General features: G+C 46.2%; 2 protein-coding genes and 1 pseudogene across 2 annotated transcripts; 1 reads left to right on the forward strand and 2 right to left on the reverse strand.

Moving 5' to 3' along the window:
- Positions 1–491: 491 nt before the first annotated feature.
- On the reverse strand, positions 492–3294 carry LOC112888176 (50S ribosomal protein HLP, mitochondrial). Its single transcript, XM_025954535.1, has 4 exons — positions 3217–3294; positions 2763–2828; positions 2108–2211; positions 492–1123 (listed from the first exon to the last, which is right to left on the reverse strand). Exons 2-4 carry the CDS (start codon positions 2794–2796, stop codon positions 749–751), a joined length of 513 nt encoding a protein of 170 aa, XP_025810320.1. The 5' UTR covers positions 2797–2828; positions 3217–3294; the 3' UTR covers positions 492–748.
- A 1901-nt stretch (positions 3295–5195) lies between these two features.
- LOC112887966 (transcription factor PCF8-like) lies at positions 5196–9484 on the forward strand. Its single transcript, XM_025954269.1, has 3 exons — positions 5196–5453; positions 6386–7359; positions 9080–9484. The coding sequence occupies exon 2, from the start codon at positions 6432–6434 to the stop codon at positions 7311–7313; it is 882 nt and encodes a 293-aa protein (XP_025810054.1). The 5' UTR covers positions 5196–5453; positions 6386–6431; the 3' UTR covers positions 7314–7359; positions 9080–9484.
- A 3229-nt stretch (positions 9485–12713) lies between these two features.
- LOC112885642 lies at positions 12714–26625 on the reverse strand (annotated as a pseudogene).
- Between the last annotated feature and the right edge of the window lie 813 nt (positions 26626–27438).

Genomic DNA, 27438 nt, shown 5'->3' on the forward strand with positions numbered 1-27438 from the left:
ATCTGCACAGGGGCAAAAAAATTCTGCCAAAAACGAAATCACAGAATCAATCATGGCCAGTGACAAAGTGACCAAATGTTGGCCATCAAAACTGGACACCAATGTTAAATAGAACTATGAATTTTTCTCTCTCTTTCTGTCAGGACTCACCCCAGCTCAAATAGTTCCTAGTATCATTTAAGAATACATTATTCAAACAGACAGGAAGACCACTCCGGGAAACATTCTTGAAGGGCAACACCAGATGCCTTCAGATCTGGATCAGCAGAAAGGCCGATAGATCTCAGCTCATGTGCATTGCTACTGACCTGCAAGGCCATTAAAAACTAAAGTAATTTGCAAGGGAAGATCTGCATGAGAAAAGTTTTCTCAGATAATTGGCAGCAACAAAGAAACCCCTCAATCAATCATAGGTAGTGAATCCTGATAACAGCATACAAAGTGCTCAAGCTCATATGTGGTATGAGAACAGCATGATCAAGACACACGTGTCGGTCATGAAAATAGGACACTAATATTCATGTTCAATGGAAGTCCAAATCATGATCCATCAGAACTCACCATAGTTCACACTCTATTTTCAGGGTACAGTTTTGAGAAATACAAACAGCCAAACCTGATAGTGAAATACACTAATATCACGATTCAACAGAGAACAAAAACATCCCTAGAAACATTCTTTAAGGGAAACGCCACATTCATTTCACTCTGCAGAACTAGCAGGCAGATACCTAAGCAGGACGACATCTTAAACAATGTGCTCAGCCAACGCCAGGATCTTGAGGTGCTTCTTCTTCCTAAGCTCATGAGGCACCGGACCAAAGACACGAGTGCCGATCAGCTCGCCCTTGTTGTTTACAAGGACTATTGCGTTGTCATCGAACTGGACCTCACTGCCATCACTGCGCCCTTTCTTCATGGCAGCACGGACGACCACTCCGTACACGACATCTCCTTTCTTGACCTTGCCACGAGGCTGTGCTTCCTTGACAGATCCGATGATCGTGTCCCCAAGCCTTGCTCCATACTTCCCCCTCTTGGCCTGAATGCACATAACCCGCTTCGCTCCAGAGTTGTCAACAACCTTGAGGTTGGTTCTCATCTGGATGAATGTTCTGATTTGCTGAAAATGGGATAAGAACTTATGTCATCATTCTATTTTTTGTTCTTTGAAAATACTCACACTGAGATGTGTAATCATTTTAAGAGAAGTCAATATTCCAGTAATTATTTTGTTAGCTTCACTTTTTATTCAGAAAAGCATTTTAATTACTTTGTCTAAGATGATTTTCATCAAACTGAACATGCTCAAGAAGAGTATATGAAAGAGTGCCTCGTAAAGCAATACAGTTTCTCTTAGGAACTATTTATAATCCTAATTCAAGTAATGAAAATTAAAAATTAAGGCACCTGAAGAAGGCTCGGGTAGTAAGAAAGCTATTGAAGTATCCAGGTATAGGACACCAACTTACAGACAGCCAAATACCATACTGGATCATGGATATCATGGGAAAAATGAAAGAAGAACAATTGATCATTAAATAACACTATAATGTCAGTGTAAGCTATCATATATGGATTAAAGTAACGAGCAAATTGATCTGCTGACCAGCTGCTAATCGGAACAATGTGACATTTCTGAATTCAATAAATGTTTCCTTTTCTTCTTTCAAAACATCTGTGCTGAGATATGCAAGCATTTCAAGAGAACTTTATATTCCGGAAATTATCCTGAGTCAGCTTCATAACATAGCCAAAAAACAGAAATTCCTTCCTGATATTTAGCTGGTTTTCATCAGGCTGATCAACGAAACACACTCATGAAGAGTGTGCAATGAAAAAGGCTCAGGTATTAATACAAGTTAATCAAGTATTCACTGTATGGAGAAAAAACACTGATAATCAAACAAACATGCTGGATAATTGATATCATGAGAAAAATGAAAGACACACAATTTTCCCTTAATCAAATTAAGAATTTCAGTGCAAGTTATCATATGGCTTTAAAGTAGAAAAAAACAATAGTCTGCTTTCCAGAAGTTTATTCAAAACAACAAGTATATGTTTAAGGACAATAAAATGTTTCTGCATGATAAATTCAGTTCACCTGGCTGATAGCATCACAATGAGAAGGTCTTGTCACTGTCTCAACAGATGAGCTGGCGGCTCCATACAAATTATTTCCAAGGCTTCCCATCAGAGTACGTCCAACTGTATAGATCAAGAAGCATTCCAACAATTTGGATTAGAACAGCATCATGTCACCCTAATGATTCAAACATAATCACAAACTTTTCTAAGGTCTAGACACTAGACAGTTTCTTATAGCTAGGCATCGGCTGCATTTGCACACAATCAGTGGTTCTAGTTTTGTAGGCATTTCAACGATATGATCAGAGCATCATTCACCTCTAGATCATGTCTATTCAGCTTGCAACAATTGGTTACGAGGCAAGCACAAAACATTGCCACAACTTGAACCAGGTAAGGTTCTAGTAGGAGTCATGAAATTTTTTTTACCAAGGTTAGTGTTACACAATATCAGGCACGATTTTTCTCATACTGACAGCATCCACCACAGTGCACACGAGCAAATCTGGTTTTCTAAAGAGTGACAAGACATATATAAAACAACAAGGGAAGCATGTTGCTTAAATATAATATAAATTAAACTGAATCACTTGTAGTATCTAAAGGAAGATGCCATCGATATGTCCCCATTGTAAAATTGAAACCTCTGAGGCAGGCAGCGAAACAAATACCTGAGGAACACTTTGACCTCAGAAACGCCGCCATTTCCTGGTACCCTGCTCTTCACCTGAGCTTTCCTGCAAGTGGAAAGCGACGCGTTAACGCAGAGCACATCAAAGGAGCCGCCAATCGCAACAAGGCCAGCAAAATCAAGCCCGCCACTCCAGGTTACATGAAACGTTGCACAGAAATCCGAGGAAATCCATTCAGGTTACGCGACCCAACCGCAATAACCAACGCGAGCTAGCTGCGCGGTGCTCAACGGAATTGGACACCACAAACGCCACGGTCGCCGCGTGCGCGTCCTCCCAAGGGATCATCAAATTCCTAGTCTAGCCAGCGGGGACAGGAAGAGGAGAACCCGGCCGAGCCTAGCACCGAGCCCTAAAACCCTCGCTAACTGGAGTCCACCTGCCGAGACCACCCGGCCATAGTACCCGGGGGGGGGGGAAGCGGGGATCTCACCTTTCTGGGGCGCGCGCGGGCGAGACGGCGGCTCCGGCGGCGCGGCGGCGGCGGGCGGGCGAGAGAGAACAGAGCGGTGTGTGGGCAAGGAGGTGGGCTGCGTGCCCGTGTATTGTTTTAGGCCACTCCGCAGTTGGGCCGCATGATAGGGGGTGCGGAGACAAAACTGGGCCTGGATGTACGTACTGTGAACCCTACCTACATGGGCCGAGCCCCAGCCAGGCAGCCAAGTAGGGAGGAGTGTTTGAGGTGTCGACACGTGTCCCGGGCAGGGGCCAGCGGGAGGTGGACACGTGCCCCCTGCTACCCTCGCGGCAACCAAGGGCTCTGCCCCTTTGATTAGGTTAGGATAGGACGCCCTCTTTTGTTTAGCCCGGCACCTGCCTGCCTGTGGTCGCGCACGCCCGTCAAGGCTTACCTTTCCCGGCGCAGTACGGCCTCCCCCCCCATCCAACGCCACCGTGCCTCTGGTTCGGCCATGGCGGCAGCGGCGGCTCTCGATCCCTGCTCCCTTTCGGAAAGAGGAAACGGAGCGCCCATCGGGATCCAGGGAGCACGAGCGCACTTGCCCGAATTATCAGCGCGCCGCTGCTAGCTTTCGCGATCTGCTCCCACGCACGCACGAGACCAGATGCATGGCTTGCGACTTGCACAATTGGCCTCTTCAAAGTTTACTTTCACGGCCGTTCTTTTCTAAAAAAAAATATGCGGAATTTTCTTTTGTTGCGGACTTGGATGCCCACGGATATGCACGCACTCAAACCTTGTGCTACGCCTGCGCTGTTGAAGGCTAGACGTACCTGCTGCGGTTGCCTGCAAACTCACTTCCCAGCTTAATCTGACTGTGTGGAGAGAGCACATATTCATTCCAAAAGAGAAAAAAAAAGACAACAAATTATGAGAACCAACACCGAACCAAGAAACGAGTGGGATCCGGATCCAGCTATAGAATGGGCTCCGGCACCTCCCAGCGGCTAGTCTCACCGCTCCTCCAGCGGTGGCGGAGTCAGAACTGCTCTTCTTTCCTTCTTCCTCCTCCTCCTCTCATTTCTTCTTCTTTCTCCTTAAAATTTTCTTCTTTCTTCTTCCTCCTCCTCAAAATTTATAGGGGGTTTCCATGGGAGCCAGGGTGCTAGAGGGCTCGAGCCCCCGTGCACCCTCCGAATCCGCCCCCTACCCTCCAGCACACTACAGCCCCTACCCTGCTACTGCACTCTATGTATGCTAGAGAATTTGTTACAGTACTACCCCTAGCTGGCTAGCTCCTTTCAGTGTACTAGCACTCCACTCTATACGCTTCCCCGAAGAGGAAAACGGCCGGTTCCCTCGACACCAATTCAAAACGGAAAATCCGTACCAACTGTTCGCGTTGACCGAGGACAGGCGGTGCGCAGGGCAGCAGCCCCTGTATGGACGCAGGGACAATTACTGTTGGATCGATCGATCGGGCGTACAGTTACTGATGATCCAACCACCCCCCCCCCCCCCCCCCCGAGTCACGATCCGTTTCCGCGCACGGATGGCAGGCAGGAGCGCACGGATCAGTTCGTCCGTTGCAGCTGTCTGGTTTGGACACTGTACATGCAGTGGGCGACACTGCAGAATTCCGGAGTGTTCAGAACCCAGAATTCTACTGTTCAACGACGACACTGCAGAATTGCACGGATCCGCTCGACGCTGCAGAATGATGGGAAAGATCACGATTCGCATAAAATTCTTCAAATTCCTACATGATTTGGCCAAATAAAAGTGGGGAAAGATCACGATGTGCATTGACTCGTGCATATTCGCCCAAACATCATGGCTCGAAATGGAGTTTCGAAATGTCGCACGCCGGAGTTTTGCGGTCAAGCCCCTGCATGCTACTGTGCAGGCGTCGCAGCAGCGAGGCGCGAAAAGTCCGAGGTCTCCTTTGCAAAATGCGCTTCTGCACTCTATATACTCTCTCACTCCCAGTCCCAGTCCCAGTCCCAGCTGCGTGCACTGGTCTGATCTGCTCTGGCGGATAAGCAAGCCCAAGCAAGCAGCAGGAGTGCAGGAGGCCAGCTGTTGCAGGTCGGCCAGGTGCTGAGCTCACCTGTTCAGTCAGAACCCGGCTGTTTTTACCCTGCAGCCCCCTCCCTCTCCTCTAGGTCTTGGACTGGGCAGGCTCACTCACCTGCGGCTCCCCTCCCCTTCGCTCGCTGGCCAAATCGACGACCCCCTCCGGCTCCGGGCTCCAGCTTCTTCAGCTTCAGGTGAGCACGCCTGCTGCCCGTGCTTGGTTAATTCTCCTCTTCCCCGTGACTCCGATTCCATTTTTCCGCCAATGATTTGGTCCTCATCAGCAAGCTTGTAAAGAGAACCACGTCGATTAACTTGCGGATTCAGTTCCATTTCCCCTCATCTTTCTTTCCCCCTGCATTTCCTGAGCGAGAGATTTGGTACTGCTGTCTGCAAGCTGCCTTGGGGAGGGAGTTCTTGGATAGAACAATTCATCAGCTAGCATCCCGCTCCTGAATTATTCCCCAGTCCTCTTACTGAGCAGTAAGCCAGTAACTATATTTTAGCTTCTATCTTGTTCCTTGCAAATTCTGACTGATTTTAATTCCCAGATTTGGTGTCTTTGGTTGGTAGTAGTAGTACATCTGGAACAGTAGTTAGAGGTTCTAGCGCTTTCAGTCAAGAGTTACTTAATTTGCCCCAACAACTCTGCAGAAAAGCTTTGCGGTAAAGCACTCTCCTCAGCTTGCCAGATTTGACGATGGGGTGTTTACTAGTGGGGAATCTTGCGTCTTTTTGCATACTTTTTTCTAGCAGTTGTTGGGCGGTAAACCGATGGTTACTGTAAAGTTACACAGCTGGAAAAGGGCGTCATGAATTTATTCAGGAACATCCAGATTCCTGATACTTTCAGTAGATTCCGTTTACAAAGCTGCTGCCTTTTCACTGATTGCAATTATTCATCAGCAGCAGATGAGCAAATGAGGTGTCAAGTTGTAGGAGATTTTTATTTCTGTGGAGATTTTCTGCAGCGCTTGAACTCTTGGCAATCGTTCTGCAAGGATTTGTTGTTTCAAATCAAGTTCTGGAGACTTGCCAGATTTTCACGATTCCCCTCCAAAAAAGAATCAATCTGTTGGCTAGATTGGTGCGGAAGGCTCAAGCTTTTTTTGAACTCCACCTGCAGATTGAGCAGGCACAGCCGCACATTGGGAATTGGGGATGAGCGAGGCATGGAGGAGGTAGGCATGGAGCGCACCGCCTGCAAGCGCCCGCGCGCCGCGCTGGACGGCGGCACGGCGGCCGCGGCGGCGTGGCGGACGTGCCGGGTGGCGCGCGCGGCCGCCGGGGGCAAGGACCGGCACAGCAAGGTCGTGACGGCGCGGGGGCTCCGCGACCGGCGCGTCCGGCTCTCGGTGCCCACGGCCATCCAGTTCTACGACATCCAGGACCGCCTCGGCGTCGACCAGCCCAGCAAGGCCATCGAGTGGCTCATCCGCGCCGCCGCCGGCGCAATCGACGAGCTCCCGTCGCTGGACTGCTCCTTCGCCCTCCCCGCCGGCGCCGCCTCCTCTCCGCCGGCCGCCGGAGACGACGCCGAGGTCAGCACCTCCGAGACCAGCAAGAGCTCCGTGCTCTCGCTCGCCAACGGCCCGACTGGCACCGCCGCCGCCGCCGCTCACCAAGCCAACCACGCCTACAACGGCAACGCCGGCGCGTTCGCCGAGCTTCTGCACTGCTCCGCCAACGACAGCAAGCCAACGCAGCAGCAGCAGCAGCAGCCGACGCTCGCCTACTACGCCGCGCAGCTTCCGAGCTCGCACGCCGCGCCGGCCATGTCCTTCGAGACGATGCCCCAGCTCGCCTTCCTCCAGGAGCAGCCGCACCCTGCGGTCGGCTTCGACAGGGGCACACTTCAGTCCAATGTCACCGTCGCTGCGCCCCTGTGGCCGCCATCTCAGCAGGCGTGCTTCCTGCAGAGGTTCGCCGCTGCTCCCATTGATGCCGCTGGACTCCCGTTCTTTCTAGGAGGCGGCACTGCTGCTCCTCCGGTGACGGTCAATGCAGAGCCGAGGCTGCAGCTCTGGGACTTCAAGCAGGAAAGGAAGACCTGAAATGTGGCTCTCAGAGTTTAGTGTTTCATATGACTATTTCTTGGAGGTATGAGTTTGACTTTCTTCCAAATTTTACATAATTCATTCTGAGCAGCACTAGGCAGTAGGCAGTTGATTTTCTTTGGAGAAACCACAAGAGTAAACAGCTTCTGATTATGAGAAAATGGAAGTAACTGCAACAAAAACAAAAACCAGTTGCTATCATCTAATAGTTTGTGATAAGGATAGTGAGTTTAAACTTTTAGAATGGCTTTGCGGACGGTTGCATTGTGATATTGGTATTAATAAATCTTGCAGAAATGTTGTTTGGTATATGAGATAAAGGTCCAACAGCATGTTCATAACATTTGAAGGTATAAGAGTGGAAACAAAAATAATACACTGCCTCGCTACGATGTGGATTTTGTAAAAGAACTCAGCCAGAGGGGGAAAGATTGTACAAAATGATAATGCATCGTAGAGATCAATATGAATCATCCTCTATACGAATGCACTAAGGTGTCTATTCATTCGGTATCTATTATTGATACTCCTATTAGGATCAGCTGGCCATAGGGCATACATTTTTTCAGCAATGTAATGCATGCAGTGAATACACAGTTAAGATCATGCTAGCGAAATGCTATAGAATCACTGTTATATATACATGACATCCTGCTGATAAGTTTAAGCTCTATTTCTGACTGTTATTCCGAAACTTATATATGTTTTTTTTTGAAGTAACAGGAGGGGATTTTGAGATCCCCTACTGGATTAATATATTAAAAGCTAAAAAGGGTTTGTACAGGGAAACAATTACGAAACAAAGAAAGAGAGAAAAAAGATTAAAGACAGAATGGAAGCTAAACAAAGCGGTTCAACCATATATGTTAATTTGGATTATATTGCAAAGAAGTCATGACAGTCTTAGAACCCACAAGCAGTTCAGTATTGTCATTTACAAACAAGTCTACCTTGCTGAGTTGTGATATTAAGTGTTATTCCAATCAAGTAGCTTAGATGGTTAGTAATCTGCATGGTCATGCTTAAAAAGCTAGAGCTGGAGTTCTAAAACAATAGCCTCTCTTTGGGTGGGAAATGTTTTTTTAGGAAGTAGGGAATGTTTCTTATAGAGTATAAGTGCGTGAAGTTTGGTGAATTCTGATTCTGATTCATTCTGTCATCAGCGTATCCTGTATTTGTAACCATGCTCATCGTTGAAAATATTTTTAATAGTTTTATCTTATAAAAGAGTACTGTATATAACTGCTATTGGTCGAAGTTAGAAAAGCAAGCTCTGTGCAGATTAATGTAACAACACTCATATTATTGCTTGACTCTCAGATCCAACAAAAGAAATGGTGTTGAAACCACGGTATATCCTTTCTTGCTCAGATTATAAGTGTTTTCTGAACTGGTTTTAGTTCCAGGATCAATTTCTAAGGCCACTATATGTTTCCATCTATTTGGATAGACAGTCTGCAGGAAGGCCTAGATAATATATTAGTACACCCCAAAAGTTATAGTCTTCGTAATTTTATCACACTCTGCGCCATAAAAAGACTACTTACTGCAATCACTTAGGTACAATGTATACCGACATATGCATCACTCCTACTAAATGAGTTCTCTCAATATCTTACCGGAGTCTTCTCCGACAATATCTGTACAATATTCACTTACCATCACTAGCATTCCCTCTCCTGACCGTAAAAAGAATACATCTTCTGCCGACTTGCCACACAACCCTCATTTGCTAACGAATTTTTTGTTTCAAATTTATTCAGAGTTGTCTGCAACTGTGTTTTGCTGCTGTCCCAAGTCATGTCTGACAAGGTTAACCAAGATCTGAAAGGCCTGAACTGAAGATATCAGCGTGAGGAAGATATGCAAAAATGTACCACCATATCTTTCATTCGTCACTTCCATTTGTCATTCGCTAAGAGCGTGTGGCTTGTTTGCGACATCTATTGCTGTGATGAGATACCATTTGTTATCTTTTCTAAGTCATCAGTTGTACTGTGGTAATTTGACGCTGGCAGACCTGATGGTTCACATGGTTGCCTGAATTTCCCACATCTCCTCATCATCAGTAAGCTTGCAGCAAATGTAAGGCATGGCATTTGCATATGAGAATTCTTTACGAACTCCAGCATCTCTAATCTAAACTAGAACTATCTGAATGTTGATCACACGCATCACATTTTTTTTTCTGCTCTTACATAGCCTCATATCCTCAACTCTGAATATTTGAGGAACTTCTTCTGTACCTCTGTATACATCATCTCTGAAGTCTGAAACACAAACTCATGATTACGCATCTGTTCCACTTCACCCCTCAACTTGGGAGTTTGTTCCTAAGTCTACAGAAATAACCATCGTCCTGAGTTAGTATGACAAAATATGCAAGTGAACCAGTAAAATGCTCAGTGAGAGCAATGTTGTGGTCACAACGAACGAGCGCTAACTAAGGATTTTGTGTCTAAAGCGTCAAATAATTCCATCCGGAGGTAGTACATACTACATAACAAGGTACTGCAATGAATATATCGGATAAACTTTTAACACCCTAATTTTTCAATTTAGGAATCTAAATAAATTTTGCTAGTTTTGTTGCAGGCTCGACAAGATTTTATTCAATTTATTTTAAATTTAGAGCATTTATCGTGAATCTATAAATAAATTACGTAGCCATAAAATAAATATAAGTTCACTAGGTTTTGTACATTCATGCCGCATTGCATTATTTTGTTGTTTATTTTCAGTTGAATTTAAAGTCTAAATTTAAATTCAAATGAATTTGTTTGAAATTCTTTTATTTTAAAACCCTTCCTTTCTCTCTTTTGGCCCAACTCAAACCCCTCTCACTCTCTTTTTCCCTCTCCCTCTTCCTCCCTTCTCGCACTGCCCGCTATCCGGCCCAGTTTTCCCGTCTCAGCCTGCCTCGTCTCCCCGCTCTCTCTCTCTCTCTGCCGCTGATAGGCGGGCCCCACCTGTCGGGGCCTTCCTCGACCCCCGATCGAGCCGGACTCGAGCTCGAGTCCGACCCGGCCACACCGCCTCCCCGTGCCGCCTTGGCACGCACAGCAAGGCCTCAGCCGCCCCATAAATAGCGCCACCGTGCCCTTTTGCCCCATCGACTTGCGCAACAACCGCCTTGAGCCTCGCAAACCCTAGCTCCCAAACCCGCCGCCGCCGTCGAAGCTTGGTGCCGCTGCCGACCTGCCGCACCGCCACCTCTTTTCGACGCCCAGCCGCTGCCGAAGCTATGCCGCGTGGTAAGGACTCTCGCCGGCCCCTTTTTCCGTCTTCGCGCTCTCTCGCCATGGCGATTGCTTGGCGGAGCAATCGCGCCACACACCGCCGTAGTGCGCCCTTCTCCGCTCGCCAAGATCTTGCGCCGAGCGCTCCACCACGTCCCCCTTCGCCCCCTCGTTCTTCCTGTACTAGCCGCGCTCGAAACGAGCCCCGGACGGCAGTTTTCGGCCAAGTCCGGCGAACCCGCTGCCACTCCCTACCGCACGGCACTACCAGCCGCGCCAGCGCCGCCGCCCGAGCCGCCTGCGCTGCTCCCAGCCACCCGATCCCGATCCAAGGGTCCAAATTAGATCTAGACCCAAGTCAATCGGGGTCAAACCAGCAAGTACCGGTCAACCCTAGGTGGTTTTGCACAAGAAGCCCTCAGTTTTCCCTAAATCTAGTCGGAGTCCTCTCTAGTTCAAAAATATTTACAAATAGATCTATTTTCTTCTATTTTACCCCCTGCGTTCCCCTAGAATAGAACCCGCCATCTCTAGGCTCTCTATTTTCCACGCTACACCCTAGATTTTAGGTTTATTTATATTTTATCCCTTGGTTTCTTCGTTCAGAATCTTTTAGTTTCAAATCTTTTACAAATAAGCCTCTGAAACCTTGTTCTAGCCATAACTGCTTCATTTTAACTCCGTTTCATCGATTCTTGTGCTCATGTGATTCTTGTGACATGTACAGTAGCTTTATCAGCTTGTTTTCTTCGGTTTACATTATTTGTTGTACTTGTTTCTTATTTGTTGTATTTGTTTGCTTGTATGTACTTGTGTGATGCGATAGATGGCGCGCAGTTCGAGGATCCGCAAGACCAAGGCTTTGAAGACGCCCTTGAGTAGCAGCAATGCTTTGAGGAAGGCAAGAGGTTCTTGATCATATTTCGATCACAATAACCTTTAATATACATATTTTATGTGCGTGCATGTGTCTATAATGTGATGAAAAACCCAAATTAAGAACATGACTATTTTCTATTGTACTTCCTTGATCAAAACTGGGTTATTTACTTTATGTTGGATAGCTTTGCTAGTTGTGTATATTTTTAGGCTATGGTTGGTTAACTCGAAACAAATGCTACACCTGATTTACTTCATATTCTGGAATGGTGATAATTATAAGATTATATGTTTAATTGGAACATGAAGAATTATCCAAAAAATTAGTGCAACCACAGTACCATATGGCTCTGATCTTGTCTAGTTAATTACAAACACTAGCTTATGATAATTTTACCGAAAGGGCAGGAGGGGTTGTATCGTGGGGATATAGCTCGGTCCTCTTGAGGCTTTGGTTGTATCGTGGGGATATAGCTCGGTACTCTTGAGTCTTTGATATGTGGTCCTGGTTAAGACACTTCCTTATTAGGGAGAGTTATGACCGATTTGATTTGAAATCTTAGCGGGTTGTTATAAGATAGGGAATCTTTGTAAAGACCTCGCGGTGAATCCCGGCACTCACCTCGAAAGTGTTTAAGAACCTTGCAAATTTGGGCATCAAGGGAAACACAAGTTGTAGGTAAAGTGTACAATCTTTGCAGAGTTTAAACTAATACATCAGCCGTGCTCACAGTTAAGAGCGGCTTGGACCCTCACATGATAATTGAACTTGAAGATGATCTAAATTGATATTTTTTATTTATGTTGTTGTTACTTATATTTTTTTTACTTATTTAAGAGTGTTTGTGTATAATGCTTGCTAAATAAAATTTGACCAACTAAAAGAGCTTATCACAGTCAAACCATGTCAGTTATTTCTTGATTTTGATCTTGCATCTCATATAATTTACTCCATTTGTTGAGTACCTACTCAGGTTTGCTTTATTAAAACCAATACTGCTCAGAATAAGATAATTATCCGGAGTTACCTGAAGACTTTGAGGAGTTCTGGGCGTATGTCTCCCAGTTATCTGCATGTAAAGATAAAGTTTCACCGCTAGTTTAAGATATTTATTGGTTTGCTTAAAATTAAAACTTTCGGTCACGTAATAAAGTATTTTAGAGCATCTCCAGTAGATTACTCATATCTCTTCCCAATAAAAAAAACTGTCCTTTTGGCAATGGGAGGTGCTCCAGCAGATCATAAGACTCGTGCATATAAAAAGTAGCCATTTAACATCTAACCGCCTTCTAACACCGTGAGGCTCATGCCATTCATGGACGGTACCCTGTTGTCGCCGCCTCTTCCATGTTCGGCATCCCTTCGTGCAAAATACAGAGGCTGCAGTGGTGTTGGGAGTGGTGTGGTTTTACTCTCTAGCATCAGCACAACTGTTGACATGAGCGGCCTACAGCTCGGACTGTCTTGAGCGCAAAAAGCCCTATGTGGATTCGTCGTGAAACTTCATCGAAGGGGCAGTTGTCCTTAACAGATGGGTCCACTAAATCTTCTGTTTCGCCATCTTTCCATTAGTTCCATGCCTGAACAGAGATTTTTCTTTTCAATGAGATAATATATGTTCAGTGAGTAGGTTGTGGTGCTGGATTGGGAGCATCACCCGAAACTTACATAGACTATAAGATTAGGGAAGTCCATGATAAGATGTGGTGAGCTGATTTTTAATCCACTCACAATCTCCAACAGTAGAACGCCAAAGCTGTAGGTGTCAGACTTGACCGAAAATACACCTTCCATTGCGTATTCAGGGGACATGTAGTCACTGTAAAAACGAGTCATTGGTACATGAGATCTGCATAATTTGAATAAGTGCAAGATTATAAATTCCCTCTAAATAATTCGATAGTGCACGAGTTACTTACTATGTCCCAACAACCCGGTTAGTATGTGCTTGGTGCTGATCACCACAGAATATCCTGGCCATACCAAAGTCTGATATCTTAGGGCTCATCGCTTTATCTAACAAAATGTTGCTTGCTTTGAGATCTCTAGGGATTATAGTTAATCTTGAGTCCTGATGGAGGTACATAATTCCTCTTGCTACTCCCTGGATTATCTTGAACCTTGTCGGCCACTGAACCATTGATTTTCTTGCAGAGTCTGATAAGAATAATATGGAACAAGGCACCCCACATATGCATATTTATTTGTTGAGTTTTGTAAACATTATGAAAAAAATAGAAATTGAATGTACCAAAGAGGAAGTATCCAAGCTTTTGTTGGGCAAGTACTCGTAAACCAGCATCTTCTCATCTTCATGAATACAGCAACCTAGAAGCTTAACTAGGTTCTTGTGCTGCAGTTTTGCAATCAATACTATTTCATTTCTGAATTCTTCCGTGCCTTGTCCAGAACCCTTGCTTAGTCTCTTAATAGCTACTTCTGTGGTACCATCCAACATTCCCTGCATGATCCCTCACCCTCATTCATCAAGAAAACAGTTACAGACTATATAATTTTCTATCAATATAACAATCAAGTGAAACTTTTTGCTAGTACCCTGTAAACTTTACCAAAACCTCCCTTGCCAAGCATGTTGGTGTCAGAGAAATTGTCTGTTGCTGCAACAATGTCGTTGAAGCTAACAAATTATATTCTTGTTCCCTGCTTCATCAGTAGATCTCAAGTACTCTAGCATCATTTTCTTTTGGACTTTCTTCTTTTGTTGTTTGCCTGCTAGTGGAAACATCAATGGATTCTTTCCCCTAAACACTTATGCATTAGTGCTTCATTTTTAAAACAAGAGCTATTTTCTTTATACCTCTTCTCTTACATTTCCAGACAAGGGCTGCGAATGCTAGTAGCAGCAGACATGCTATAATTGGCAGTAAGATCTTCAGCAATTTTCCGTTCTTTTGAACTGTGTAAGTGGAAAAGTATGTCGTCAGCGATGCCTCAGAGCAGCGATGACAACACATTGTCACACTGAAGTACTAAACACTAGTGCAGCTTCTGGTGAAAGAAGGATGATGACTGGATGAGGTGTACTGCAACGTGCATACCAGGAGATCCGGCAAGCCGGATGTACAGGTTCTCAGTAAAGAAGCTGGCCTTCTCCATGTCGATGAGATCCTCAGTCCAAACCAAACACCGCGATGTGTCGCCCATAGTGCCCCCAGCAATGCTCAAGTTGGCGTAGGCGTATGCCATACACGAGCAGTTTCTGGAGCACTCGTCTGCACACTGGTCGAAGCTTGTATTCCTAATGTGCAAGAATTTGTCAGGGACCTTCATGTTAGGCATGGTCATGAAATAGTCCTCCTTCCCACATCTTAGCGCTTCCTTTCTCTGGCATCCTCTGGATGAGTTGAGACTGTCGACGAGCTCGAACCCATCAGGGCACCGGCACGTCGGCCCTGTTTGGTTTCGCTTACCTGAGAATCGCTTATCTGAGAATCAAGATTTTCTGATAATCCGCTGTCTGGAGAATCTGCTGTCTGAAGAATCTAGGGTGTTTGGCAATCCTGATTATTTGTACTGGATTATCTGTTCTGACTGTAAAATGACCTATATGCCCCTGAGTCCTGTAATAGCTCATTTTGATCGAATTTCTGTACCATTTTCAATTCTAAGTATATTATTAGTACTAGAATTTTGTTATAGTATAATTATAGTCATAAAACACACAATAATAATAAAATAAACTAATAAATAATAGTCAATTTTGATCAAATTGCTGTCTCAGGCTCGATGCAGGGGGCGACGGTAGAGGCGGCCCGATTCAGGGGGCGGCGGCGCACAGCAGGGACAGGGGAGGGGAGGGCAGAGCCGCCGGAGCACGAGATGGAGGCGCCGCAGGGAGAGGGGCGTTGGGGAGGGGGTCTAGGGAGAGGGGCGGCGGGGAGGGGGCCCAGGGCGGGCGGGGCGGCGGCAGGGAGAGGGGCAGGCGGGGCGGCGGCAAGGGGCGGCAGGGCGGCCGGGGATGGGAGGGGCGGCGGCGGCCGGGGATGGGCGGGGCGGCGGCGGCGGCAGGGAGAGGCAGCCCGCCGCGGCAGGGAGAGGGGCGGGCGGGGCGGCGGCAGGGGGCGGCGGTGGGGCGGCGGCAGGGCGGCCGGGGATGGGAGGGCGGCGGCGGCCGGGGATGGGCGGGGCGGCGGCAGGGCGGCCGGGGATGGGAGGGGCGGCGGCGGCCGGGGATGGGCGGGGCGGCGGCGGCAGGGAGATGGGAGGGGCGGCGATGGCAGGAGGCTGGCCGGGAGGAGAAGCGGGGGTCGGGAGCACGGGGGAGGCGAGCGCCTGGAGAAGAGAGGGGAAGGGGTCGGGAGGGAGGGCAGGGGTGGGAAGAATCGGTAGAATCGCCGTCGGGCCTCACGATGGGGAAAATCGAGAGTTACGTGCAATGGCGTGGTGGGGAGAATCGAATGGCCGATTCGATCCGATTTTAATCGGACCGTTTGGGTGGGATTCTTGCTTCTCCCTACTGATAATCCGATTAAAAGCGAAACCAAACAGGCACGTCGTCGGGCCAGCTGCCGCGTCGCAGTAACCGAACGGGCCACAGGAGGCGTAGAGGTCACAGTAACTGGGGTTGTCAGAAGCAACTGTCGACGACAGCGTGGTGTTGTTCCAGCTCAGGAGGCTCAGGTTACCTCTGTAGTCAAGCAACATGCGTGTGTAGGGTGACCCATAAGAGACTGCTTAGGGTGTGTTCGTTTTCTGGGGCCTAAAGTTTAGAGGGGTCACATCAAAGAGAATTTTATCATTTAGAAGTATTAAATAAAGTCTAATTACAAAACTAATTGCAGAACTCCAGTGCTAATTCGTGAGACGAATCTAATGAGGTATATTAGTCCATGATTAGTGGATGATTATTGTAGCATCACTGTGGCAAATTATGGATTAATTAGGATCATTAAATTTGTCTCGCGAATTAGCACCCAGCTGTGCAAAAAGTTTTATAAACAGATTTTATTTAATACTTTTAAATAGCAAGATTCTCTTTGATGTGACGGGTCTAAAGTTTAGAGGGTAGGAAACGAACAGGCCCTTAGGTGTAGTAGAACTCATCCTCCCTGTAGTAGAGATACTGAGACATGACAGAGGTGGTGTTGCTCTGGTATGTGCCGCCGGATACTGAAACTTCGTTGACAACATGGGTGCGTCTGTACGGCAGACCCCCGTTCCAGATGAAAATTTGAAGTCAAGCTGGGATCGATACCTAAGGAGAAGTCCCCCCTTCCAGGCAACGAGGCGTCCAACCACCTGTCTTGTAGCTCAGCAAAAACCTCGTGCTTGGAAGCACGGTGTCGGTGGGATGATCGATGCTTTGCCATACGACCGTGCCGTTGAGCAACTGGAGTGTTAGATAACTAGATAATTTTCGGTATATTTTAATTCCAAATATTACTAGCAATTTTATAGTATAAATAAGTGATAATGTGTGAATAAAATATGTGCATGTGTTCATGTTATTCTTACTGGTAAGCATGAACAAAAAGTTAAACCAGAATAGATTTAGAATGTACCCTAAGGCGGGACCAGTGCCGGAGGCACCGGTTGCGCCGTTACTAGCTGGAATAGACATGCTATTCGACTGGCCTTGCCTGAAGTAGCCGAACGATGTCGATGCAAGAAGAGGTTCGCAGTGCAGTCCCACGAACGGTCACCAGGAAGCAGACGAATTAGTTGTTCGTTCACGCCGGGAAGTAGACGAAGTAGTCGATCAGGGAGCGAGCAGTGCTGAAGTGTGTGTTGATGAGAGGAGGAAGGGGTGGTTTATATAGGCGTGGAGGTGCCTCCGGTTCAACGAACCTGGACGTTGTAAAGAGCTTTGATGAGTGGTAGTTACTGGTGTCATTACTATCAACGTTTATTCTCTGTTTTAATGTTCACCTGCACATCACGTCCGGCAGCGCACCGCACTGCACCGCACAGCCCGGCCGGTCGACCGGCCGCGCCTCGCCCATGCCCACGGCCTCGGCCTCGGCCCGGCTCGGCGAGACGAGCGAGCGCGCGCGCGTGTGGTTCACCGACCTCCTCTTACCGGCTTCACAAGTGGTGTACACGAAGTCCACCCTTTAAGTCGGTTGAGATCCTCCTCAAATCCCAGTACGAAATTAAACAATTGATTCCCTAGCATTTAATAGTGGGTTTTAAGTTCTTTTATTGTATTGATTAGAATAAATGGGCCAAGCTCATAATTCCAACAATACTCACCAAGAAATTCAAGCCACACTAGAAATACCCTCATTCCCTCATTGATATACCAGTATTTGACAGAGACTGTTAAGTTGAACTTCCATCTAGGATAAAAGCTACACTTATTCACAACTGTACAATGAACTATGCCTTGAATTGCCAGTCTTATGCAAACAAGTTTGACCAGAGCCCTACACTGGTACTAGGCTGCAAAAGCATCCCCGCGGTTTGGAGCTTATAAGTCATACTCCAGGCCCTTCATGAGTTTCTAGAGAATACCCAGTTCTCATAGACCATGACCAGTAGTCAGACTCATATAGGTGTGTTCCTTTCAGATGTTTTGTAGGACAACATCTTTTTTTCAACAAAACAACTCATTTGTTTTAAACAAACCATCTGCAACACACTAAGGTATAGACCAACCTGCCATACACATTAGAAGAGAAATGTACTTTATACACGGAATGAGCCCCTTTTCACAAAGGTTCTTTTCTCACAATCAGACTTTAGTTTGTTTCACCATCCTAATTCACGGGATCTCCGATCACATAGGATAGGTTTCCACTATAGCATGACTCATGTGGGTCTCAAGCCCAATTTCATAGATGAATTGTCTATCACATTTCGTGAAAGACCCTTTGTAAACTGATCTGCCAGATTTTTAGCCGTCTGAACATAGTCCAAGGCTATAACTCCGGAGTTTCTCAATTTTCTGACAGATTTCAACCGCTTTTTCACATGTCTAGATGACTTCATGTTATCCTTTAAACTGTTCACCTTGACAATCACCTTTTGATTGTCACAGTTCATTAGAATTGCCGGTATCAATTTTTCAACTATCGGCAAGTCCATAAGGAGCTCACGAAGCCACTCAGCCTGAACAGTGGTGGTATCTAATGCTGTGAGTTCTGCTTCCATAGTTGACCTCATTAAGATGGTCTGCTTGCAAGACTTCCAGGAAACAGCTCCACCACCAAGTGTAAACACATATCCACTTGTGGCCTTTATCTCATCAGCATTAGAAATCCAGTTTGAATCACTATACCCTTCTATTACCCTTGGGTACCCGGTGTAGTGAATTCCATAGTTCATTATCCCCTTTAGATAGCGCATTACTCTTTCGAGAGCCTTCCAATGATCATCTCCCGGGTTTGAAACAAACCGGCTCAGTTTGCTTACAGCAAACGAGATGTCACGTCTTGTAGCACTAGCTAAATACATCAATGAACCAATGATCTGATAATATCTCAGTTGATCTCGCATTATCCTTTTGTTCTTCCTAAGAATTAAACTGGCATCACCAAAGCAACTTAACACCTTCTCCATATAGTGAGACTGCGTAAGAATCACCCCACCATTGCTCCCTTTTACCAGCTTTATATTAAGAATAACATCAGCTTCTCTCAGATCCTTCATCTCAAAATTTTGAGATAAAAACTCTTTGGCTTCCTTAATCACATTAAGGCTAGTGCCAAAGATCAGTATGTCATCCACATACCGGCACAAAATCACTTCTTCAGACCCACCATAGCGATAGTACACACATTTGTCAGTTTCGTTCACAACAAAGCCAGCAGAGGTCAAAGTTCTGTCGAACATTTCATGCCAGTGCTTAGGCGCTTGCTTGAGACCATATAAAGATTTCAACAACTTACAAACCATTCCTTCTTGACCCTTTGATACAAACCCATCTGGCTAATCCATATATATCTCCTCTTCTAACTCTCCATTGAGGAAAGCCATCTTAACGTCCATCTGATGAACGAGAAGGCCATAAGAGGCTGTCAGGGAAAGTAACACTCGAATTGTGGTCAATAGGGCAACTGGTGAATAAGTGCAAAGAAATCTTCTCCTTCTTTTTGGATATAACCCTTGGCCACAAGCCTAGCCTTATACTTTCAATAGTACCATCTGGCCTAAACTTTTTCTTGAACACCCACTTGCATCCAACCGGTTTACATCCATAAGGACGTTCAACGGCCTCTCAGGTTCCATTAGACATAATAGAATCCATCTCTCTCCTCACTGCTTCCTTCCAATAGTCAGCATCAGGAGATGAATATGCCTCTTCAATGGTTCTGGATGTATCATTTATGAGGTATACAATGAAATCATCACCAAAAGACTTTACAATCCTTTGTCTTTTGCTCTTTCTCGGAGCATCATTGTTATCCTCCTCAGAATTTTCTACAAGTGTATGTTCATTGTGTTCTATCGGCTCAGCAGAACCATAATTCTCGATCAACTCTTGCCTAGATGAACTTGTTTCATCTCTCATGGGAAAGATGTTTTCAAAAAATGTAGCATCTCTGGACTCCATTATAGTACCAACATGCATGTCAGGTACTCCAGATTTCACTATTAAAAATCTATACCCAACGCTGTGAATAGCATAACCTAGAAAGATACAATCCACAGTTTTAGATCCAAGCTTACGTTTTTTGGTTATTGGCACATTCATTTTTGCCAAACAACCCCATATAAGTAAGTATGAAAGTGTTGGGCTTTTCTTCTCCCATTCCTCGAATCGTGTTATCTCTTTATTCTTTGTAGGAACACGGTTTAGGACATGACATGCAGTCAATATAGTCTCACCCCACCATTCCTTGGAAAGTCCCGCTGTATCTAACATGGCGTTAACCAAATCCGTTAGAGTGTAGTTCTTTCTTTCGGCAAACCCATTTGACTGAGGTGAATAGGGAGGCGTCCTCTCATGAATAATACCATGTTCGTAAACAAATTTGAGAAATACTTACCACCACGATCTGACCTAACTCTTTTGATCTTTCTCTCAAGTTGGTTTTCTACTTCAGTTTTATAAATTTTAAAGTAGTGTAAAGCTTCATCTTTTGACTTCAACAAATAGATGTAACAAAATCTAGTATTGTCATCAATCAAAGTCATGAAATATTTTTTACCATCTTTTGTCAACACTCCATTCATTTCGCACAAATCGGAATGAATTAATTCTAAGGGTGCCAAGCTCCTCGCCTCCGCCGGCCTTACGAGGCTTGCGAGTTTGTTTTGATTCAACACATACATGACACTTAGAATTTTTGACAAAAGTAAACTTTGGAATTAAGCTCAAATTAGCTAAGCGCATCATACAACCAAACTTAACGTGACAAAGCCTGAAATGCCAAATATTTATTTCATCAACGTTAATAACATTGTATGGAACTTTATTACAAACATCTGACAAAGAAAGACGGAACAAGACTCCGCTTTCATAAATTTTTCCAACAAAAGTACCAAACTTAGACAAGATACATTTATTAGACTCAAAGACTAATTTAAAACCATCTCTACACAGTAGAGAGCCGCTGACTAGATTCTTCTTGATGGTGGGGACATGCTGCACGTTATTCAGCTGCACGGTCTTCCGCGAAGTAAACTTCAGATTTACCGTACCAACACCAAGAACACGTGCATGCGATCCGTTCCCCATCAGCAAGGAGGAAGTCCCACCGTTCTGGTAAGAAGAAAATAAAGAAGCATCAGCACAAACATGAATATTAGCTCCAGTGTCAACCCACCATTCGGGTGAACATAAAACTGAAACAACTGTAGGTAATAAATTACCGTACACCGATGTTTCTCCAGGCTCGCTAATGACCATGTTGGCAGAGTCGTTGCCTTTGCGGTTCGGACACTTTGCAGCAAAGTGTTCCGTACTAGCGCACACATAGCAAGCTCCCTTCTTCTTCTTCTTCTTTTTGAAGGTGGTTGTCTGCTTAGTCTTTAGTTGGTTCTGCGGTGGTTTTTTCTTGTTCTTGTGGGAGTTGTTCTTCTAAACAAGATTGGCGCTAGAAGCACCAACAACTCCTTTCCCACGTATGTCCTTTGCTCTCGCCTTCTACTCGACATCAAGAGTCCCTATGAGTCCATCTATGGTGAACTCCTGTCTCTTGTGTTTTAGAGAAGTAGCAAAGTTCCTCCAAGAAGGTGGCAGCTTAGAGATAATACCTCCGGCCACAAACTTATTGGGTAACATACATAGGGACTCTTTGCTACAATTTTTGAGATCTTTTGCCGGAGTATGTATTTCATGAGCCTGTTCCACCACAGAACTGTCTTCGACCATCCTATATTCATGGAACTGCTCCATCATATACAACTCACTGCCGGCGTCAGACACTCCATATTGAGCCTCTAGAGCATCCCACAATGCTTTGCCAGTTGGCAGCCGGATATAGGAATCCACCAAATTTTCACCGAGAACACTAATGACCAAGCCTCGAAAGAGGATATCAGCCTCATCGAACGCACTCTCTTTCTCTGGAGTGAACTGTTCAGGCTTACCCTCTTTTACATGGATCACTCTCGATAGTGTTAACCATGGTATAAGCCGTTCTTGCCAACGTTTGTAATTTAAACCATCAAAAGATGGTGGTTTGATTGATGCAGCGAAGCTAGATACCGAAAGCCTGTTAACAAATTCAGGTTTTTGGATTATTAGATAACTAGGCAATTTTCGGTATATTTGGAGTTACCTGAGTCGAGCAGAACCGCGACAGCTCCGTCAGCACCTCCAGCGGTGGTGGTGTTCGTCGTCATCCAAAGAGCGCGTCCTTCAGAGTCGAACAGCGCCATCTCTGAACTATTGGTGATGGCGAGCTTGACAGCTGAATGGTTGGGGATCGGGCTGTCGCGGTTGGCGACCCACACGACAGTGCGCTCCGGGATGTTGTGGTACCAGACTCCAAGGTACAAGCTCTTGTTGGAGTTGGTTGGGGAGAAAAAGCCAAGAGCAAATACTCGCCCCTCGGAGATGAGGATGTCGCCGGGGGAGAGCGAGTTTGCTTTTGTTAGTTGGTCGTTGGATTCACGGAAACAACTCAAGATCAAGAAGGAGGAAGAAAACGTGAAGGTTGGCCTTGCCCATTATGTTCTTCAACTCTAGTTTGTTTGGCCCCGAAGGGCAAAGAAAGTAGTATAGAGCTATGGAGCTACTCCATATGAAATGCGAATTTTATCGCATACCATATAAATTTTTTTAAAAAAACTACTCCACGGCTCTATGCTACTTGGGATTTTCTGTCTGTCTCAAAGCGTCGAATCGAAGCATGCTGGCTCTTACGTATAAAAATTAAGACGTGGACAAATATAGGACAGGAAAGTCTGCAATAATTCAACGCCGTCCCGTGCTGGAATATGGGAAAGAGAGTGCGAGAATGAAACTTCAACGTACTACCTTGGAACAATTCAATATATATGACCCTGTTACGTGCCATCTTTGCTAACGTGGTATTGGAGGCCCTGCAGTTCTGACTATTCGAAAAAAATCGGTGCTTGTAGCCTAAGAGAGGGATTCGATGAATTAGTCTAAAATCTTAGCCTATGGCTCAAACTAGTTAGTACAGAACATAAACTTATCTAAATGTACAACTAGAATTTCAACTAGTGTGAAAACCTCATCCTAAAGTGTTTTGCAACATATAGTCAATCCTAACAAGATAGTACACTAAGAAAATGTAAAGGCACATAAGATAGCAATAAGAAATGCGGAAGCTTAAAGAAAGGGGATGAGGGGAAGCAAACTCTCAATACAAAAATTTATCCCGTGGTATCGGTAGGCACAAGGCCACCCCTAATCCACGTTGTTGAAGTACTAACCAAAAATATTACTTTCCGGTCACCGAGTCTCTTCCGGAACTCTTCTTAACTCGCCACCAAGACTTAACCATGAAGGCTCTCGCCAAGTTCCTGGTCATATCGATGCCGTCTCCAACAAGGAGCTTCTCCATGAAGGAAGGGGCTCTCCATGTCCCCCAGAAAGATGCGAGACTAGGGTTACGCGAGCAGGATTTATAGGGCACGCAGGGGGCTGAGATTTGGCAACCAGGAGGGCGCGAGGGCTCGCAGGGAGGGTGCGCGGCGTCCAGGTGGGCGCGAGGCCGAGGGATTCGGTCGTGGGCTGAAACAGGATCGGGTGAGAGCTGATCACGAAAACAAGCTGACAGAGCTGATTGAACGTGAACCATTTATTCAGGAGCGCAAAAAAGAGAAGAAAAGGATCACACGGAGTCGTTGGGGCTGACGGTGATCGAACATCATCGGAAAAAACACTGAAGACGAGCCACGAGGCGTCGTTTTCAAGCATGACTTGATCAGGAAAAACGGTCAGAGGATCAGGAGCTCGATGGGACATCTTAAAGATTCGGAGAGGACAAGGTTAAAAGGACGTACAACAAGATACGGCTCGGTCCAACTTGGATGAAAATCAAAATATAAATATTTTCCAGAACACATTTTCAAGTTTAAAATAAATCTAGAAAAGTCCAGATAAATATTTCAAACCACGAAAAATATATCCGGAAGAATCCCAAAAAAATTTCGAGAAAAACTCGGGAGGTAATTTGGGTCACGAGGATTCCAAATAAAATATTTGGACTTCATGAAAAAGAATTTTAGAGCTTTCCGAATAAAAATGGATCTAGCTCTAGGATAAATAGAATAATTGCTAGAAAAATCTTTAAAATTCTCGAAAAATCCTATTGATAGATGAATATATTGTAAGAGATATTCACATCCTAAAATTAAATATTTTAGTGTGTGACACCCCCGCACAAAGCCGTCATCGCCGCTCCACACCAAGCTTGAGGATCGATGACTTGCCGGCGAGCCACCAAGACTCCAAGGGGTCGGCACACCGAGATACAACTTGTGGTTCACTCAAGAACCAGCACACAAGGCAGCAACGTCTCGCTCTCTCTAGAGCTAATTCTATCACTAACACGCTCAAATCTTGTGCTAAACCTAAAAATGTGATCAATGAGCTCTTAGGAGGTTTGGAGAACTTCTTCAGAGTGTGGGTAGCTTAAAAACTTCAGCAGTCTCAAATGACCCGGGGTGAGGTCTTATATAGGCTAGAAGGCAGTTCATAGCCGTTGCTTACTTTTACCCAGAAAAGCATAAAGCGTTGGTTAAACTGGTCGCTACCGTCGGTTTAACCGGTCATACTGATCCTGCATACTAACCGTTGAACTCCAACGTTCTCGTTCTGCTGATGTCATTGCACCGACACCTTGCACGGACGCACCGTCGATTAAACCGGTGTTGAAGACTTTGTTTTGAAACTCTTCTGAAACCAAAATATGCGTACTGAGTAATTACTCACAGCACGCTTGCACCGACATCTCTTATTAGGACCGTCAGTTCAACCGGTTCCCGTGGTATTTCTTCACTTGATCACCATGTCTTCTCTACATTGCACCGACACCTCTCTTCATAAAGCGTCGGTTTAGCCGGAGCTACTATATTGGTCACAATAGTAATACACCAATGTACCGCTTAGTTTAGAACTAGCGCCGTTGGTTTAACCAGTCACCCTTTTTCTGCTGTACCTAGTCGAACTTGAGCATCTTGACAACGATTTGGACTATCTTGTATGTGGATTGGACTCCATCCATGAGATCTAAAAATTCTACAAATTTAAGTCTTATTTATTATGTTGCCACACAATCAAAAAACACAATCATAACCTAATGGGATCACGTTCCTTACGCTACCTACTTCAATCACGTGATGACATTGACTTGCAAAACCCAAGTATCATGACCCGTTGGATCCCCCCTCAAAAAAAACTAAAAAAATGACCCATTGGACCCGTATGCAATTTTGTAATCTGGAGTGTACCTAACTCTCTTGTATAAAAATATTGGTGTGATCTATTTGATGCGAAAGTGGTAGGTCTCTAAAGTTCATTTGGATCTGACCTTATCCGGTTGATCTTCTCCTAAAGGGATTGAAAGGGATTGTGTGGGAGATTAATTCCCCTGCAAGTTTGTTGAAAATTAATCCACTTCAATCCCTCCTAATCTGGAATTAACCGAACAAGACTTTAGAGTGGTCTTTAAGGGGCACAAATATTACTGCAGAAAGAAAAACTGAGAATGACAGTGTACCTGTAGCTGCTGTACACTCATATTATTGCTTGACTCTCTGATCCAACAAAAGAAATTTGTGTTGAAACCACGGTGTATCCTTTCTTGCTCAGATTATAAGTGTTTTCTGAACTGGCTTTAGTTCAAGGATCAATTTCTATGGCCACTATATGTTTCCATCAATTTCGATAGGCAGTATGCAGGAAGGCTAATATATTAGCTAAACTGTTTGCAAGAAAACAGCCAACCCCCCCCCCCCCCCCCCCGTCTCGCCCTCCCAGATGACCGGGCCGCCCACCCCTCCTCCGTTCACCACCTCCGGTGGCCGCTGCCGGCCAGGCGACAGCGGTGGCCCGCGGCTAGGCTGAAGCCGGTCAGCTCGCTTCGCCTTCCATTCTCTCTCTTTTCCACCGAGCTCCAAACCCGGGTCGCATACCACCTCCTTTGTCGCTGCCGCCGGTCGCAGGGGACCAGATCCGGCGTTGGGGTTGCCGGATCCGGACGGCCCATGGGCGGATCTACTGCCTCCGGGCTTCCTCGCCTTGACGCCGACGGCATGCCCCGTCGGCGCTCGCCCTGCCTTGGCGCCCGCGCTGGCCTTGGTCTCGGCTCCTGCGCCCGCACCGCTGGAGCCTCGGCTCCGATGGCAGGGGCTGCGGGCCCCCCTGTTGCCGGCTCTGCCTGGGGCGCTCGGTGGACGGGGCGCCGCCGTCGCCGCTCGCCTCGGGGCTAGTCCCTGGTTCCTCACCGGCCTCCCACCTCAGGTCGGCCCTCGCGTGGCCGAGTGGCCATCGCCGCTGCTCGGCCCAAGGCGGGGGGCTGCCCCACCGACGGCTCGGGTGGCCGGTGGCCGTGTCGCCACCGCTGGTCGCCCTCGGGTGGCCGATTTGCTGAGCCTTCGACGGCCCTGGTGGCCGCAGCTTTGCCACGCTGTCATCGCTTGCCCCGGGGCGGGTTGTCATCCAGGGGCCGTCTGCGGCGGGGTGCTGGCTGGCAGGCCCTTCTGCGCTGCGGCGTTCTTCGACCTTCGGATCTGGGGAGGGAACGGGGTGGAGGCGAAAGCCTAGGTCTGCTTGCAGACCAATGTCGGCGATGCCCTCGGGTGCCATTTAACTTCTTGAAGGCGTCATTCTTTGCCCCTCTTCCCTCCTCTCCGGTGAGCTTTCCAAGTGAAAGCCTTAATCTTTTTGGTCGGATGACAACGGCACCTGCGGCGTCACTCCCTCCCTGGAGGCGTCATCTTGTAAACTCAGGTGGTGGTGGTGGTCGTCTGCTCTCCTCGGAGAGCTTCCGCTTCTGCGTCTGCCTTCACTCGTTTCGTCTGCATCGTCCGGGTTGTAATGGTTGTAGTCTGGCGGATGCTTTACCGCCCTTCTGTTCGTTGGCGGATACTTTGTCGCCGTTTTGCTCTTGCAGATGCTTTGCCGCCATTGTCGTGTTGATGATCACTTCAGACGGATGCTTTGCCGCCGTGGTGGGTCGGGTGGATGCTTTGCCACCTTTATTGTGCCATCGACCTTTGCTCCCTTAGCGTTGTAGTATCTTTTAGCAGGTTCAGCTGTGGTCGTACCTAGCTTTATGTGCTCGTACCTAGGTTTGTGTGCTCGTCTGTGTCTCCTCCGTTCTTCTTGTTGTTGTTGTTTGTCGTACGGGTCGCCTGCCATGGTGGTGCTCGGTTTCCGCCTTAATAGCCTCTGCCTATTAAGGTTATTAAGGTTTGTAATGGTCATATTGTTTTCCTCTTAATGAAACACGTGCTCAGACACGTTCGAAAAAATATATATTAGCCAAACCCCAAAAGTTAAAGTCTTCATACTATTATCACATTCTCCGGTGTAAAAAGACTACTTACTGTATTCAATTAGGTACAATGCTATACTATATGTATCACTCTTACCTGATGAGTTCTCTTACCGAAGTCT

The sequence above is a fragment of the Panicum hallii genome, chromosome 3 (assembly GCF_002211085.1).
Source record: "Panicum hallii strain FIL2 chromosome 3, PHallii_v3.1, whole genome shotgun sequence".
Lineage (NCBI taxonomy): Eukaryota > Viridiplantae > Streptophyta > Magnoliopsida > Poales > Poaceae > Panicum > Panicum hallii.